This window comes from Chelon labrosus (assembly GCF_963514085.1).
Source record: "Chelon labrosus genome assembly, chromosome: 11".
NCBI lineage: Eukaryota > Metazoa > Chordata > Actinopteri > Mugiliformes > Mugilidae > Chelon > Chelon labrosus.
The window spans coordinates 27,486,150-27,503,264 of NC_140344.1; the positions used below are offsets into that span (position 1 = coordinate 27,486,150).

At 41.6% G+C, this 17,115-nt stretch overlaps 2 protein-coding genes across 3 annotated transcripts in view; one reads left to right on the forward strand and one right to left on the reverse strand.

The window, feature by feature from the left end:
* The window catches only part of mical2b (microtubule associated monooxygenase, calponin and LIM domain containing 2b), a 60,280-nt gene extending 50,671 nt beyond the window's left edge, over window positions 1-9,609 (reverse strand). For both annotated transcript variants that reach the window (XM_084554724.1, XM_084554725.1), the window contains exon 1: window positions 9,266-9,609. The gene's annotated coding sequence lies outside the window, so the exon portion shown is untranslated. The remainder of the gene's footprint in view (window positions 1-9,265) is intronic.
* Window positions 9,610-12,169: 2,560 nt separating this feature from the next.
* Window positions 12,170-17,115, forward strand: part of dkk3b (dickkopf WNT signaling pathway inhibitor 3b) — an 8,183-nt gene continuing 3,237 nt past the window's right edge. Inside the window, exons 1-4 of the mRNA XM_084554468.1 lie at window positions 12,170-12,429; window positions 12,805-12,936; window positions 13,055-13,135; window positions 17,069-17,115. Of these exons, the coding sequence (XP_084410594.1) occupies window positions 12,235-12,429; window positions 12,805-12,936; window positions 13,055-13,135; window positions 17,069-17,115 (455 nt within the window). The 5' untranslated portion in view covers window positions 12,170-12,234. The remainder of the gene's footprint in view (window positions 12,430-12,804; window positions 12,937-13,054; window positions 13,136-17,068) is intronic.

Consider the following 17,115-nt stretch of genomic DNA (forward strand, 5'->3'; position numbering starts at 1 on the left):
ACCTTCACTGGTCCTGGCTTTGAAACAAAGGAAAATGAGCGTTACACAATAAAAATGAATGTTTTCACTGCCATAAGGTATAATGCATCAGCTGACAGTTAAACCGGCCGCGGTGCACACACTTGACCTGTATTTGACTTTTCCATTTCAACTGAAACTTCAATTAATTGGACGTCCTAGGGCAGGTTCATGAAAACAGCCCCAAACTGAGAGGGCTTCAAAATAAAATGGTCAGGGTTGTGGTGTATTATTGCTGATGAAGACATCTGGGACGTCTCATGACGAGCGGAGAGAGGAAGGTCAAGACAACTACCCAGGGACGTGTCCACATTTATTTTTATCTGGCTTTTTTTAAGCTTTTCCAAATACGAGACAGTGAGCATCATTCACATATTCCCTGTAGCTGACCTTTGATAATCTGTTCAACAGAAAAATATTAGCTTAGTCATCTCCTTCTATTCTACACCAATCAGCCACAACATTAAGACCACTGACAGGAGAAGTAAATAACATTGACCATCTTGTGACAGTTCAGTGTTCTGCTGGGAAACTTCTGGACCTGGCATTCATTGGTGTGGATGTTACTTAGACATGTAGCATCCACCTAGACCAGACCAGGCACCCCCACCCCATAGCAATGACACTCCTTGATGGCAGCAGCCATCCCCAGCAGGATGCAGCCTGACACAGGCACACACAAAAAAAATTCACTAGATCCCAAACTGATCAAGTATCTGTGGGATGATCCACAGAGGCCCCTCCCCTCAAAGGCCCCCACTAATGACATTCTGTTACCAGACACCACAGGACACCCTCAGAAGGCCCATGTCCATTCTCTGATGAGTCACCACAAGGGAGACCTACACAATATTAGGAAGGTGGTCATAATGTTATGACTGATCGTGTATATCCAGTAGATTTAACAGCAGCAGATCCACTTTGCCAGTTAAATTCTATAATGACTGATGTTTTGGAGGTATGTAAACACATATCTTATGAGATCGTTTTGATTAGCCTCCATGTCAACGGTTACATTGAATTCTTTAATCGGGATGATTTTAATCAGGTAAATGTAGCTACTCATGGTTCAGTCTGTTGTGACCATCTTATCAGAGACAAGTAGCTGAAAGCTCCCTGAACTCTTTCTAAAGAAGGAAAAAGTGAAGTAAGCCGGCTGCCACAGAAGAAAGCCTTTCGGGGGGGGGGGGGGTAAAGTTCTACGTGAGTATCTTTGAGTCACATCAAACTGATGCACGGCCGTGAGCGACACACCCATACTTAACCTAGAGATAAGGGGCTCCGAGAGGGACCAAACTGGTCATCAGCTACATACTTGTTATTCCCAGAGCGGGAGACCACAACACAGAGAAGTAGGTCACTAACAGAACATGACCACGTACATTTCATTGTGGTGGTAATTTATCTGCGGTGTATTAGAGAGTTAACAAAGAGTGAATCTGGTTCCTCAAAAATATTTAATCTTTGAACAAAAAAAAATGCCTTTCTTTGTACAATTATGACAATTGTGTTTGCCGTAAGTTTTATACAATTAACCCGTTTAAATTCGATCATGATTAAAGAGTGTGGCAGCTTTGAGTCAAAAGCTGGAGGCGGAGTCGAGGGCTGCCAAGATGGCAACAACCGACGACACCGCACCGAGCTTCAAACCCCCTCAATAGGAAACCTATGGGTGACGTCACAGAGGTAATAGAGTGGATGCTTGGGACCTGAGCTAAGGTCAACAGAAGCGCTCTTCTTGCCTAAACAGGAGGCTAAAATTAGAGAATCACAATGGCTGGGGACGAACTTTAGCCTGTGGGCTATGCAACCTAATCCTTAGTCACAAAACATTATTGTTAAAGCTTTATGTTTAAGCATCAGCGTAAACACTGCCCATATTTTACAATTTGCACAGGAAGAAGAATCCTTTTGACATGATTCCTGGTTGTTGTGTAGTATGGTAGACTGTATAGTAAGAAACTCTCAGGTTTCAACTGTGTTGTCAGACCAAGCACCGTCATGTCCGAGGTCTTCACCCGCATGAAAACTGCAGTGAACAGCAGTCCAAAGCAACCCTGAACAAGACACATCTACTGTAATTTCCTTTCTCGCTGCATGCTTCTACCTGGACATGTGATCTGTCAGATCGTTACCATGCCAGGGCTGAAAGCACGATAAAAATCTGACTGACTGGTGCTGGTTGTCTCATCTCTTTCTGCGAGTCAAAACACAGTCTAAAAACAGTAGGAGGAAAGAGGAAGAAAGATTTGCATCGAGTCTGGTTAATCAGATGAAAATATCAGGCTAGTAGCTATAACCTCCAGATAGCCAAAATTCAAATGCATGGAAATCACTCCGGATTCACACATAGGCCTACAGAGAGGAAAAGCAAAGTCACAGCAAGCCTAAAAATCTGATACGCCTGCTTGAAAATACAGCCCAGTAGTGAAATGACAGAGCTAATCAAACTCCAGAGACAAAAAAATTTAAAAAGCCAAGTGGGTGACATGTAGGGATGTCCCGATCAGGTTTTTTTGCCCCCGAGTCCGAGTCCGAGTCATTTGATTTTGAGTATCTGCCGATACCGAGTCCCGATCCGATCCAAAGTGACGTCATGCCGCATACGTTGTTTCTGTGTGGAGTTGAGACGGTCTGACTCTGTACCACCACATAACAGCAAATACTAAGCTGTTATTTTTCCCATTTGTTTTGAAATATTATAGATCTGATAAAAAAAAATAATGAGAATAAATATAAATATATATATATATATTCGATCCCTGATCGGGATGTAACGTCCGATTCCGATCGAGTCTGAAACCACGTGATCGACCCCGATTTCCGATCACGTGATCGGATCGGGACATCCCTAGTGACATGTATTCCTAACCCTAACCCTGCAGTTTCTCGCTCCATTTATCAAACAGAGACGTTTGGGATGTTGTCAACTTCTGGCAAGGACGCAAATAAATGCATTTTAATCCAAACTTCATTCCCCTCTCCTAGCTCTGGCCAGCAGTCACAATCCAAGTGTTAGGACTTCCTACAGTGAACTGGAGTACTTCTAGGTTCCCACTAAAAGTTTCGCTCATCTTCAAACCTCGTCTGTCAACAGGGAACTGAGCGTCAAGATCTGCCTGAACACCTTTAAACAGGCAAGTGACTTTAATGTCACATCCCCATTAGTGGTACACTTCCTGTTTTTGGTACAGCTAGCTTTCATAACTATGATGGGTACCTGGATACAAACTTTTGAACCGGATCCATTCGGTATGCTCACGCTTACCCAATGTACCAAAAGCAACCTTAAAAAAGACAACGTCAACCCTAAGATACTGCCCAGTTTAATCAGACATTGAAAAATCAAAGCCTGATCACGTTACTGATAATATCCAGACATAAACTGAACAATATAACCCATGTTTCTAGGTCCTTGAGTATGTTCTGCTTCAGTCTCTCTGGAAACTGATCTCTACAACATGAGAACCAATGGACCCCCAACAAATCCCAATGAGAACACATTACTGCTAGTACTTACCATGGAGTGAAGAATAACACAGCCTCCAAAAGGACTCTGAATGAGGTTTACCATTGAGTCTTAGATATATAGGTAGCGAGATAACAACGTCTACATTCAACAGCCAGTCAGCTCTCTGAGATGGGGTTATTGTTTCCTTTTTGGGATTGACCATAACACAGCGGGCCTGTTTCTTTGAATACTAATAAGGGCAGAGTGTTGATTGTCGTCTTTGGTGCAAAGGTTGAAACGGAGCGCAAGGGAGTGCTACAACCATCTCCAATAAAACCAATATGACTGTAAAAGGAATGGTTTGTCAACATGGACTTAATTGGAAATGCCGAGTGCCACTAGATGTTTTGTGATGACATAATTTGTTTGTATTGATAAGGAAGTGAAGTTAAATAGCTGCATTTACTTAGTAGCCTCAGGTGAGAGTTTATTTAAGATTTGACACACTTTTATTTCACATCCAATCCAAAGTGTGATCAGATCTTTTTCCAGGTCATTACTTATAGAGGTCCCAAAAACAGACACCAATACAGGCTTCACTATTCTGGACATTCCTGATCAGATCCTCCAAAATTGACTCAATTGAGCTAGAGTACCCATTGTAAAATCTTGCACGACTACATAAGAGTCCTCGTCTTTCAGCAACCGTTTTTTTTAAATCCAAATTTTGTATTACTGTGCAAATAGATTGAAGAAAAAGACACAAATTTGAACTGTACCGGACCAACGAGCTACTTCTAATACTACTTAATACTACTTCTAACACCAGTGCTACTTCTTCCCCTCCCACCTTAATCTATGGTGTAGTACAGTAACCCCAAGTCTGGGTGAGTCAAGCCTCCCTCTTACAACAGACTACTGAAGCTTGACTTGAGCGCCATATGTTTGGTTGTGCCCGAGACAGGCTTTAATTGGTTCATGTGAGCCCTGAAATCAAACCCTTAATCCTCACCGTATTAACACGGCACACTGTAAACGTACGGGGCTGGATTACACCTACAACTTGAGAGCAGCTGTGACGTTAAATGGCGCACAGTATGTCCACCGAGCACAGCAACTGGGTGACTTTAAGGATATCTTGACTGTAGCAGCCAGTGTGATCATGTGCAGATAAATCTTAGCTGCACAGATTTTAAAAATTAAATAACAAAACCAACTGGGTGTGAGTACAGTTCATCTAAACAGCGCAGCCCTCATTGGTGCTTGTGTCACAGGCTTACAATGAAATAGACTGTCTAGACTCAGTGTTGGTTTAGATTAAATTTAAGACCCCAACGTACGAGGTAGGATTTGGATCTGCGTGTCCTCGGGAGGTGTAGGATTTTGGAGGCCAATATATGAATGAGCCCCGTGGACTGCTGGTGTGCAGCATGCTAGCTTTGAAAAAACTCTTCCCCAGTCTGCAACCCGACCTCTATATTGCAGACCTCTGGAGAGGCATTTCAACATAAGCAAAATATACAGTTTGATAAGAGAAGATGTGGAAAAGCTGCTGCTCATGCTTCATCTCATCTTTCTAAGCAATAATGAAAGCTGGGTTTTGTTCAAACTGCAGAAAGTCCAGTTTGAATATAGATCTAGATCAAGAGAAACTGAAGCGGAATTAAAAAACAAAACTTGCAATCATGTTCCTTGACTCTGCAAAGCTAACGCAACCAGAACATCAAGGTTGACAGATCTTAAAACAGTGAAAGCAGAGGATTGAACAACACAGAACATTTACTGACAACCCAAAACTGGTTAAAAGAGCTCTACAGAGCTAGGCACAAAAAGTTTGATTAATCCAAGCCAGGCCTATAATCTGCAGACCATATTTCTTCTACCAACTTTATTTATTGTTAAATAATCCCCAGCTCCCCTGTGGAAGACTTGGAATCAAAGGTTTTCTTCCAGGAATCATTTCAGTCATCCAACCAACTTTTGTTCTCAGCCCAACCTTTGGAAAAACCTCTAACACACTGGAACTTGGCCTCTACCATCTGACAGCAGCCCATCTGGTCCGTCAGCGACAGTGACACTCGGCTCCCTGGTGTATTTTTGTCTTCTCCCCCCTCTGAGCCGATACATGCAGTGGCACCCCCTTATAAGTCAAAGGCTCATTCCAGGAAGTGGCAGCTTGTGCAACGGCTTTTTTTTTTTTTCTTTCCCCTCTACATCATGGCATCACGGAGGCAGATACTGTTAAGAAGGAAACACCACCAGCACGAAATGGTCCAAGATCAACATCTCGGGGGTTGGCTGTGCGGTCGTTGGAAGTGAAGATGAAAGCATGAGTAGGAACTGCATAGAGTCAGCGCTGTTAGGATTTACAAACTGAACTGAATCAAACACAGCACCACTCAAACACCAACTAAAGGACAACGTCTATTAGTGCACATCAAAGTATTTTTAGTTTAATTTAAATGAATAAACGTCTGAAGTTTTTCAGTCATCCAGGTCATGGTATATCCAAAAACAAAGCAAAGGCAAAAGGACTCGCTCAAAAGGGCTGTTGTAGGTACAACGCAGTCTTAACATCTAATGTCTCCAAAAGGTTTCACACCCATTCTACCTCAAGTCTGGAGTTTGTGGCCATTATGGATAAATTAATCGAAAAAATAAACAGGATAACACCCAGGTTAATCTCAACAAACTCCTCTAATTACAGATGAGTGTTCAGCTGGGCCACACCCAGATATGTTCCAAATGTGGTTTATAAATCTGCGGGACATAGACGGTGTAACCTACATACGTAGCCTACGCCGGTGAAAGCCATTTATACTTGTGTGCTCGTCAGCCTGGCTCACTTTGTTCAAACACCAGTTGGGTTAATTTTTGTTTCCTGCTTCGCTTTCAACAATGGCGACTTTTGCCGAAATTTCGCCGAAGACGAGCCGCACAAATGTTTTTGTCTCCGAACCTCCTCAGTTAACCTTTCCTCGATGCGTTCCATCTTTATTGATCCAAAACAATCGATTCAAAAACTGCGGAGATGGAGAAGCAGCTGGAAATACTAAAGATGAAACACCCTACTACCAAGAGGACCAATCACAGCTCTTGTGGTGCACGTCAGGCTACGGCGTTAGGGTCTCCGTAAGGTCCGGGCTACAGTAGCTATGGCAACCTCTCATAACTCCCCATCAATCATTTAGAACAGGTCTTTGTTTTAGCTTTGTGTTTGAATGAAGAGAAACCAGGACTCTATTTCAACTTTTGCAGGTTTGTCTTGAGACTTCAAATTAGCCCCATGTCTGACATCACTCTGAAGTTTAACCTTAATCCCTAAGGACTGCGCCATGAGTCCGATATTTTTGCAGCAGTTTGTGTCTTCAAAGGTACATCTGAATGTCTCAGTCTACCAGTAATGATACCAAATGCCAAGAGGCAAACCCAGACCTCTAATTCAATATATCCCGCTCCATTTACCTGGAATGAACATTTAAGTCATCCTGTGGAGTTTTTCCCCACCACCTGCAGCTCTATAATCTGACTCTTGGTTTGCCAAGACAAGAACGTGCCAAGAAAGGTAGAATACTGCGAGCGAGCAAACATATATAACAAAGATATTCAATGTTTGAACTAGAGGCATTGGAGAAGTTTGACGAAAAGGAAATATATTTTACACATTTGTCGGACCTCAAGGTTGCACACTGTGTGTTTTGCGAGTAACACTAAATGTAAACATGCCTTTGGCTTGCTCTAAATTGGCTGCTGTATAAATACTGTATTTAAACACTAGAGATACAACACACTGCTGGAAAACTATGGGTTTAGTCAGTAAAGTCACTAAATATTTATCTATAGAGTCTATTAGTTTTTTTTTTTGGTTTTCCAGTGTCTAGAAAAGTAAATGCAGAAAACTCTAAATCCCACATAGCAGTGGTCTGCTGTAGGGTGGTATTAAAACCAAACATGTCATAGTTAACAGTAATGCTGTAAAAAAACAAAACAAAGTAGCTCCTGTTTTGCCATTTCTAACGTTTAAAACCAGCATTTAACAGGAATTTGGCCGATTCCTGGACGTCTGACCCTTCAGCCCTTTATGCTGACCAAGCCGCTTCTGAGCAACACTCGCATTCAGCAAACTGTAAGCTACTTGCAACAATTGCTCTACGTAATGCTCATTTACCTCATATAAGTAATCCATGTAAATGAACGGAGCACGGCGGACTCCAGACTCTCATGAAAACTAATCCATTACTTCACTCATGTGCAAACCGAGTGAAAGCTTATCCCACTGCTGAAACTTTAGTCTACAACAACTGGGGGTTATAAGATGAGATGAGCTTTCTGTGCTTGACTGGATTTCACGTCTTGCAGGACGAGCAGATGAGGCACTACGACATAACACTTTAAATAAAGAGATCAGATCATTGGCTGTTTATAAAGACGGATGAACCCTTTGAGAGGTCACCCATAAGTTTCCCGAAGAACAATTTTGAATCCCACTGTGGCATCTCTAGCCATCGGCATCTTGGCAGTGCCTCCTAACCCGAGCCGACACCCTTAAATTCACTTAAAGGTTTGAATTACATAAAAATTCTCTACCATACAGTTGTCATGTATAGAGAAATTACTGACGGAGACCTAAACAGGTTTTTGTACCAGGCTGTACACATTTAACAGTTTAAATTCAACTTCTGAGTCCTAGGAGACTACCATGCTAAGCTAGGCTAGTTAGCTTTCAGACAGTTTCATTCCTTCCCCCCTATAAATGTCTTTCTATAATTTCATATTAATCTTTTTTCTTACTTATGCAATACAATTTACATACTAACTGGTCAAAACTTCTTCTTTAAACTTCATAAAGCAGGGAAAGGTGGGCTCATTTGGTTTAACTCAATTAGCTTGTTAGCAATAGCTAGCTAGCTAGCCGGTTTGAAGTTTGATGTTATTTAAGTTCTCCTGGAGTGTTTTTAAAGGTAGTTATTGACATTTAAAAGGTAACTTAACTGAATAAAATGAGCTAGAGAATCTCTAGAGTCTGGGACTACTCTGCTAAGCTAAAGCTAGTTGGCTTTGAGTTAGATAGCGTCCAAACTGCTAGTTTCATTTGATTTCTTCCTACAACTTTAGACTTCAGTTTTTGCTTACTTATTGTGGAACAAGTTCCATACAAGCCCAACAAAACTGATGTTTTAAAATTTTATAAAGCACAAAAATCTGGGTAAATTTGGCTTAGCTAAATCTTATCTTGCTAGCAAAAACTAGCTAGCTAATTTGAATTTTATATCCAGTGTTTGTTTGTTTTTAAATACACATATTTTTTTTCCCCTTATTTATTGTTTTGCAGTAACTAGGAGTGCAGTATAGGTTTAGCTTAATGTTTTCTGTATTTTTTATTTTTTTTTTGTTAAATACAAATAAGTCTGATTTTGACCAAACGTGTAATTGCTGCACGTTGGTTTTCTGGTAGAATATATAGATAAATATAAGAGTTTGAGTGTTTTATTAGGTTAGGATGACGGTATATGATTAATTAAACCAATGATTAATGTTTATCTGTAGTTATCACTGACTGGACCTTCTTTTGTTTGTGGCCTGCGCATGTCACCTGTTGCACAATGTATAAGTTACAGCAAATTATAAATAATTAAGCTCCACAACCCTTAGCTTTGAAAAAAAAAATACATTAGTCAAAGATAAAAAATAATAATAATCATTTAAAAATAATCATTTCCTTGTCAGTGAGCTGAACGTGAGATTTGAAGCATTTCAAAATAACATTCCTGACCAGCGCTCGGCTCGTGGACTCACGCTCAGAGGAAAGTGCGTCTGTCAGCTCCTCGCTCCGCAGAGTCCATTTAAAACCAACAGCCGGTGAAGTGACAGCAGTCCCGCTGGAGTCGACCGGCGTTCAGGGCTCAATATGTCGGCGAAGGGAGTCACAAATTATCCTCCGAGGCCGGTTAACACATTACCGTCAGCGCCGCGGTTCTCTTTCAGCGACCTGTTCCTCACATGATAGCCGCCTTGTGTCTGCCGACCCCCGTGTTGTAGACTTTGGTCAAGTCCAACCGCTGCACCGAGACACGACTTCCGGGTAGGGATTTTCCAGAATAAAATAGACTTCCACCGACCCCAGTGATAAAATAAAATAAAATAGTTTCATATAATTTGAGTCAAAATAATCACATCTTATCTATTGCCATGCATGCGTACACACACAAGGAATTTATTTTTAAACCAAAAATATACAGTATATATATTTAAAAAAGATCATATGCTCTACATTTTACAATAGAAAGTACATTGTCTTTCTTACTTTGTTTGTTTTTGTGAATTATTGCATGTTTTTCTATTATTTTAATTATTATTAGATTAGATTAGATACTTTATTAATCCTGTGGGAAATTTGGTATCCAGTTTGTTACTTATTTATTTATTTATTTATTATCATTGCTGGGCAATGAATGGGAATAACTGATGAGCTAAGTTGATCGTCTGTCTTGAAACTGAAATGCATAAAAATACAAGGACTTTCTGACAATTAAAAACTGATAAACTTCTAGTCATTAAGACTAGGAAACAACTAGCAACCAACAGGGTTTATTTTAATATTAACACAGTCCTTATGTAAATGTTAATTTTGGCAAGAGTAGTAGCAGTAGATGTATTCATCATCTAATTATAGGCTCATTTGTAATACTGGATTTGTGGCACTTTCTTTTCTGTCTTTTGTTTCTCATTAAGGGTGGCACAGTGGAGTGGTGGTTAGCACTGATGCCTCACAGCAAGAAAGTCCCGGGTTCGAATCCATGGGCCGACTGGTTCCTTTCTGTGTGGAGTTTGCATGTTCTCCCTGTGTCTGCGTGGGTTCTCACCAGGTTCTCCAGCTTCCTCCCACCGTCCAAAGACATGCTGGTTAGGTTCATTGGTGATTCTAAATTGGCCGCGATAGACTGGCGACCTGTCCAGGGTGGACCCCACCTCTCGCCCGATGACAGCTGGGATAGGCTCCAGCAGACCCCCGCGACCCTTCACAGGAATAAGCAGTTACAGAAGATGAATGAATGAATGAATGTTCCTCATTAATTTTCTAATTAGTAATAATAATTTGTATAAATAATTTGTTTCAACTTTGAGCACATAATATCACACAGCAGATTCACACCTTTAAATTAGAACCCAACAGATGAGGTCTACTTTCTCAGGCTTTTATTTTGAAAATCACTGTTTTGTGTGTGCGTGGTTAACTTGACGGAGCTGGTGCAGGATTTGAAAAGGCTGCCGTTCCCAGTGCTTCCAAAGATATCCAGGAGGAACCTGAGCCTTGAACTTGTCGAGCAGTTTTTTTCCCCCTCTGGGAAACCCCGCAGCAAAGCACTTAACTCAGCAATGTAAAAATGAGTTAGTGAAACTCCTGCATGAAAAGTCCTGACCTTAATCCAGTAGAAATGTTGTGGAAGGACCTGAAGCAAGCAGTTGATGTGAGGAAACCCACCAACATCTCAGAACTGAAGTGGTTCTGTTCTGAGGAATGGGCTAAAATTCCTCCAAGCTGCTGTAGACCACTGATCAGCAGTTACTGGAAATGTTTAGTTGCTGGTAACTGCTGCACAAGGAGGTCACATCAAACTAAAACAAAGATCTGCTGACGTTTTGAGTCAGTTTTATGCAGAAATGAAGATAGTGTCGCTGTGTGCACAAGATAAAGTTTGTGCGTAAATGTGTGCAAGATGAACAAGCATAGGTCTATATCTATATGCTAACACACACACGGCACTATTTAAACAAAGAGGTATTTGGCATTTGCAGGAAGTATAATAGAAGAAGAACTATGCAAGAGTTTGCAGCAAGACTAAAACTAAACAAAAGGAGCTTTTGTAATTTTGCTGAAACAAGTTGTAAAAAGAAGACAACACATCCAGGTTCATTCAGACAATGACGACTATTGATTCAGACATTGAGTCCCATTTTTTTAGTAGGACTGTATTGTGATTCAAATGAGCAGCGGTGGTTTTCTCTCAGGAAAGAGGCTCCACTAGATCTGAGGTAGTTTACCTGAAAAAAAGACAACTAAGAACACTTTTGTTTTTGGGAACTCATCTTGTAGTTCACTTCTCACCTGTACAGCCTGCAGACCATTCATTGTTGAGGAGTGACATTCGCTACAAACTGGCCTTATGCACAGTCCCGGATAAAACGTGATAATATCTCCATCTACTGGTCTTTATATGCGAGTACAACTCACAGGAGTCATCATGTGCGGTTAGTTTGAGGCTATGCTCGTGAAAATAATCATTAAAGTCTGTTCAATTTAGTCCATCACTTAATAAAAATCTCATCTATTAAGAGGAGCGGTGCATAGTTTTGTGCTTTTATCCACTTTAAGGCCAGTGGAGTGTCTTCTGTTTCCTCTTGGATCACATCTGTCATTCATCTGATCCGTTTTCACTGCGGACACGTTTATGTCTTTTTCTTTTTTTATTATTATTTTTTTGACATTTACTTCACCAAATGTTTCCAAACCTGATCTGTTCCGGTTAATAGCCCCCTCACCACACCTCCCCCCATCTCCTCCTCCTCCTCCTCCACCTCCACCACTCCTCCTCATACTTTCCAAATAAAACGGATCCAGCTGTCTACAGTGCGCCCTCCGTGCGTCACAGCGCTCCTGGTTCCTCCTGCTGCCGCCGCTGCTGCTGCGCCACACGCAGACACACACAGAGACATCCAGACATCCAGACAGACAGACAGACCAGGAGCAGGAAGAGAAGGAAAAGATGTCCGGCACCACGCTGCTGAGCGGGTTCGTGAGTTTGTGCCTGCTGTGGGCAGGAGGCGTAACGGCGCGGAGCGGGGCAGTGGTCCTGCGGGACGCCCTGGAGCGCGGCCCGGTCAGCCTGAACGACATGTTCCGGGAGGTGGAGGCGCTGATGGAGGACACCCAGCACCTACTGGAGGAGGCAGTGGACCAGGTCTGTTTTTATTAAATCAGAGAAGAATCACACCTAAAGAAACTTAGAATGATTCCAGTTTTGGTTGTTGACTACCAGGTTTAGGTATGCGCTGCAGCACTGCACATAGTTTCCATCCACGCCTGCTCTCTGTCTCAGGACTGTCAGCTCGTCCTGAAAGCAGTAGTGGCTCAGGGGGACACTGTCCACTCGTGATAGGAGGCTGAGGTCTGGTTTGAATTATCTGCGAGCTTTGTTTCCTTTAATCTCATCCAAGAAATGGAAATGAAACAGAGTCCACCTGGAGGATTCAGGTCTGACAACAGATGTGTGAAAGAAAAACTGGAAGTGTTGCATCTTATATATCAGATTTATGATTCCCCCCCCCCCCAACAGATAACCACAGAGAGTGCTAAGTCATCCTCTCTGGACGCGCGCCCTCACCACAACCACCACCGCCACAACCAGACCACTAAGGTGATAAAAGCAGGAGACGGGACTCTTCGGGTGCTGGACAGAACCGATGAGGTGGGTGGCTCAGATTTGTAGTTTTTGTTGTGATGCAGGAAAAACTGGGAGGACGAGCAGCTGCTTTCTGTCCTGGGCGCCTGACGTCACTCCCTCTCTCCGTCTCTGTTGTGTGCAGGAAACTGACAACAGAACAGGAGAGACTCGTCTTTCTCACGTCCACATGGAGATCTCTGGCCAGTGGAACAGCGTGGATCATGTGAGTCTTTTCCCCCCTCCTCCCATGCATCCTCACCTGGTCCTGATGCAAAGTAAAGTCTAAAGGATAGAGGGAACACAAAACCCAGCCTGAAATGCAAAGACTTTCAGAAAGCACTTCAATTAAATGCAACGTTTCCCCTCAACCTCTGGAAACATCTTCACGAGACTGTGGCTGCATTGTCTCAACTTGTTTCTACAAAGAGTGAGCTCATCCTGCAGAGACATACTACACATGTACTTTTCATACTTCCAAGCGGCGGTGTGGACCGAGGCCATTACTGCTGCCTGCTGCATGTTTCTCCGTTTTACTTTACGGTTTTGATCTTTTTTTTTTGTTTTCCTGGCAGCCGTACAGATGGTGGTTGTGTTAATGGAGCTCGCTGCTGGGAAAAAAAAAAAAGAAGAAAAAATGCAAGGGAAGCAAGAAAGAAAGCCTCAGAGCCAGACGAGGGAGGGGGGGGAGTAGTGCTAACTGTATAGAAATGTCCCCCTCCAGGTGAAGTCTCGGTTGTTAACTTACGGTAGCACGACTTTAGAGGGAATCTGAACGTTTTTGGGTGATTTTAAAACAAAGGAACGCTCAGAGCTGCCAAAAATGTTCAAACCAAATAAATCGTAGGTGGTCCAAAGTCATTTCGAGGTTTTAGTTTGTTCCTTTGCATTCACTGGAACTTGATTCTTGCTTCGTTTGGGTTAAGCTGATCTGTTGTTTCCATTCGATGAGGACAGACCACGATAAAACTAAACTTCACAGGACACATTGTACAGTCGGTGCTTGGTGGCTGCTCCCTTTGCACCTTTAAAGGTCCGGCGTGCAGGATTTACTGGCATCTGGAAGTGAGGTCGCGCAGGCTGCGACTCTGTGGAGCCAAAAAGTTTCACTAACCTGAAAAAAAAAAATAGAAAAAAGATTTGAAATTGAAAGCTGGGGGCTTGTGAAGTCGTGTGCATGTTCTCCCTGTGTCTGCGTGGGTTCTCTCCAGGTTCTCCAGCTTCCTCCCACCATCCAAAGACATGCTGGTTAGGTTCATTGGTGATTCTAAATTGGCCATAAGTGTGAGTGTCTCTCTGTGTTAGCCCTGTGATAGACTGGAGACCTGTCCAGGGTGGACCCTGTCTCTAGACCAATGACAGCTGGGATAGGCTCCAGCCCCTCCCGTGACCCTCCAGAGGACAAGTGGTTACAGAAGATGAATGAATGAAACTGAAAATTCAGATTTTGATCTTGAACTAAATGTCATACTCAAACTAAAAGTAAGTGTAGAAAACGTTTATTTCAGTTTAAAGATCATTTTGATTCAGTTCTGGACGACTTTTGAATAAATTACCTTTTATGTTTTGATACTTGGCTTCTTATTTGTTTATTTTCAGTTGCAGATTTTGTCTTCTCAGATCCCCAGGGATGGCGCAGATCACTGTTTCTAGATCGGGCCATTTTACTCCCTGTTGGGGTGGTTTTGAGTTGGGTCAGAATGGAGTTGTGGGACAAAATCTGGGCTGGTTTGGGATCAGTTTGACGTGCATTAACTTCTTCCTGAGCCTCCCGGTCACTCAGACCGCTGCAGGCAGCGTTGCCGGTTCTGCACAGAGGAAGAGATTCAAAGATGCGTATTGTGTCGTCATTCAAATGTCTTCACATGACAGGCAGTGTTTGCTGCGGTGGACTACATGACGTCTTCAGCTGGCATCACAGTGACTCATCAGAGAATGGACATGTCCCTTCTGAGGGTGTCCTGTGGTGTCTGGTAACAGGATGTTGTTAGTCGGGGGGTATTTGAGGGGAGGGGCCTCTGTGGATCATCCCACAGATACTTGATCAGTTTGGGATCTAGTGAATTTGGAGGCCAGGTCAACACCTTGTGCTGTTCTTCATGTTTTTTTTTTAGTTGTTCCTAAAGTGTTTTTGTGTGTGTGTCTGTGTCAGGCTGCATCCTGCTGGGGATGGCTGCTGCCATCAAGGAGTGTCATTGCTATGGGGTGGGGGTGCCTGGTCTGGTCTAGGTGGGTGCTACATGTCTAAGTAACATCCACACCAATGAATGCCAGGTCCAGAAGTTTCCCAGCAGAACACTGAATTAGCACAAGATGATTAAATGTTATTTACTGCGGCTGATCGGTGTACGTTGCCTGCTGCTGCCCTCATCTGGGGTTCATGTGGAAGTGCAGCATCATAGTAGCATTTACAGCCAAAACAAGCTGAAATCAGGTCCAATCTAAATGAATGAAACTGCTACGAGCTCAGTTCTATAAACAGACATGACACATCTGAGTTATTATTTATGTCTGCGTTGGAGCCAAACAGCTGCATCAACTTAACAAACAGCACAGTCTGGTTTATAGATCATTTAAGGCTCAGCTTTCTCTCTTTCCCTTCTGTTTTTATAGCGAGGTGTCACTGTACGTTGCTGCTGGGCCTGAGAGACTAACGACATGTGAGATCATGTGAAGTTCATTAAGATAAAGTGTAAGGCAGCGTGGGGACGTTTCCAGAGTGTGTCTGCGTTTTAATTAAACATCCATATGAGGGAAAAAAAGATTTTCATTAAAGGGTAATTCTTCTCAATTTAATTTTAAAAGGAGTCTTTTTATAAATTATTTCAATTCCCTGATTGGGTATTTAGAAGGTAGTTATTTTATTTTATTTTATTATATTTTATTTATTTATTTTAAATTTGATTTAATTTTTAATTTGATTTAATTTAATTTAATTTTTATTGTATTTTTTTTAATCGTATTTTATTTTTTTAACTGTATTTTATTTATTTTATTTATTTTATTTTAAATTTTTAATTTGATTTAATTTAATTTAATTTAGCTTAATTTTAATTGTATTTTATTTTTAATGTATATTATTTATTTTTTAACTGTATTTTATTTTATTTTATTTATTTTTAATTGTATTTTATTTTATTTTATTTTTTTTTATTTTAAATTTTAAATTTGATTCAATTTAATTTAATTTTATTTTTTATTTTATTTTATTTATTTTTTAACTGTAATTTATTTTATTTTATTTTATTTTATGTTATTTAATTTAATTTAATTTATTTTTATTTAAATTTATTTAAATATTAATTCAGCCCCACCCCCACCCACCCATGCAGACACAGGGTGAACATGCAAACTGCATAATGAGAAACGTGAGGAGGGGAACAAACTGATAAAACTAATTTATTTCCTCCTCACAGGCACAAAAAGTCCCATTCTTGTTAAATGTCCTTCAGATTTGGCACAAACGTCCACTCAGGCTGTGAGACGATCTGATTAGATGGACCGGTCAAAGGTCACGGAGACAATCGCTTCATTTTGCCTTAACGTCTGAGACAGAAACTCGCTCCCTGATCACTTGTATATATTTTTAAAGACAGACCCAGCAGAGGTGTTGGGGGGGGGGGTAGAGGACAGAAGCAGATGCTTTTGTTACGTCCGTCATCATCCTGATGTTCAGCGTTTGACGACAGACAGATCTCTGCGTCCAGACGTTGACTTTGGTCCAGACGGCCTCTCAGGGTCTCGGCTCCGTCTCTGTGCCGGTTTCCCACAGGCAGCAAAGATGAAGGATGAATAAAAAGACGTTTTTTTAAAAGAGGCTGTTGTTTTTGGCAGACGCTGTTTCCTCTCACAGCTGGAGCAGAGTCAAACTAAATCTCTGATTAGCATAAAGTTTCTTTCACAACCCATGAAACACTGGGCGTTCATCAGATTTGGGTGCAGCAGAATAATATACGACTAACTACTACGACATTGCGAAAGTTTGCAAAATCTCCCAAAAGTTTCTCGGGATCTTGCAAATCTCAAGATCTCATAAGAGTTTCATGGGATCTTAAAAATAATCATGATCTTGCAAAGGTTTCTAGTGGCAAGTTCTTTTCAAGATCCTCCACTGTACATGTAAGTTGTGTGTTCTATGACGGTTGTTGTCTCTCAACAGGAGTGCATGGTGGACGAGGACTGCGGTGACCTGAAATACTGCCTGTA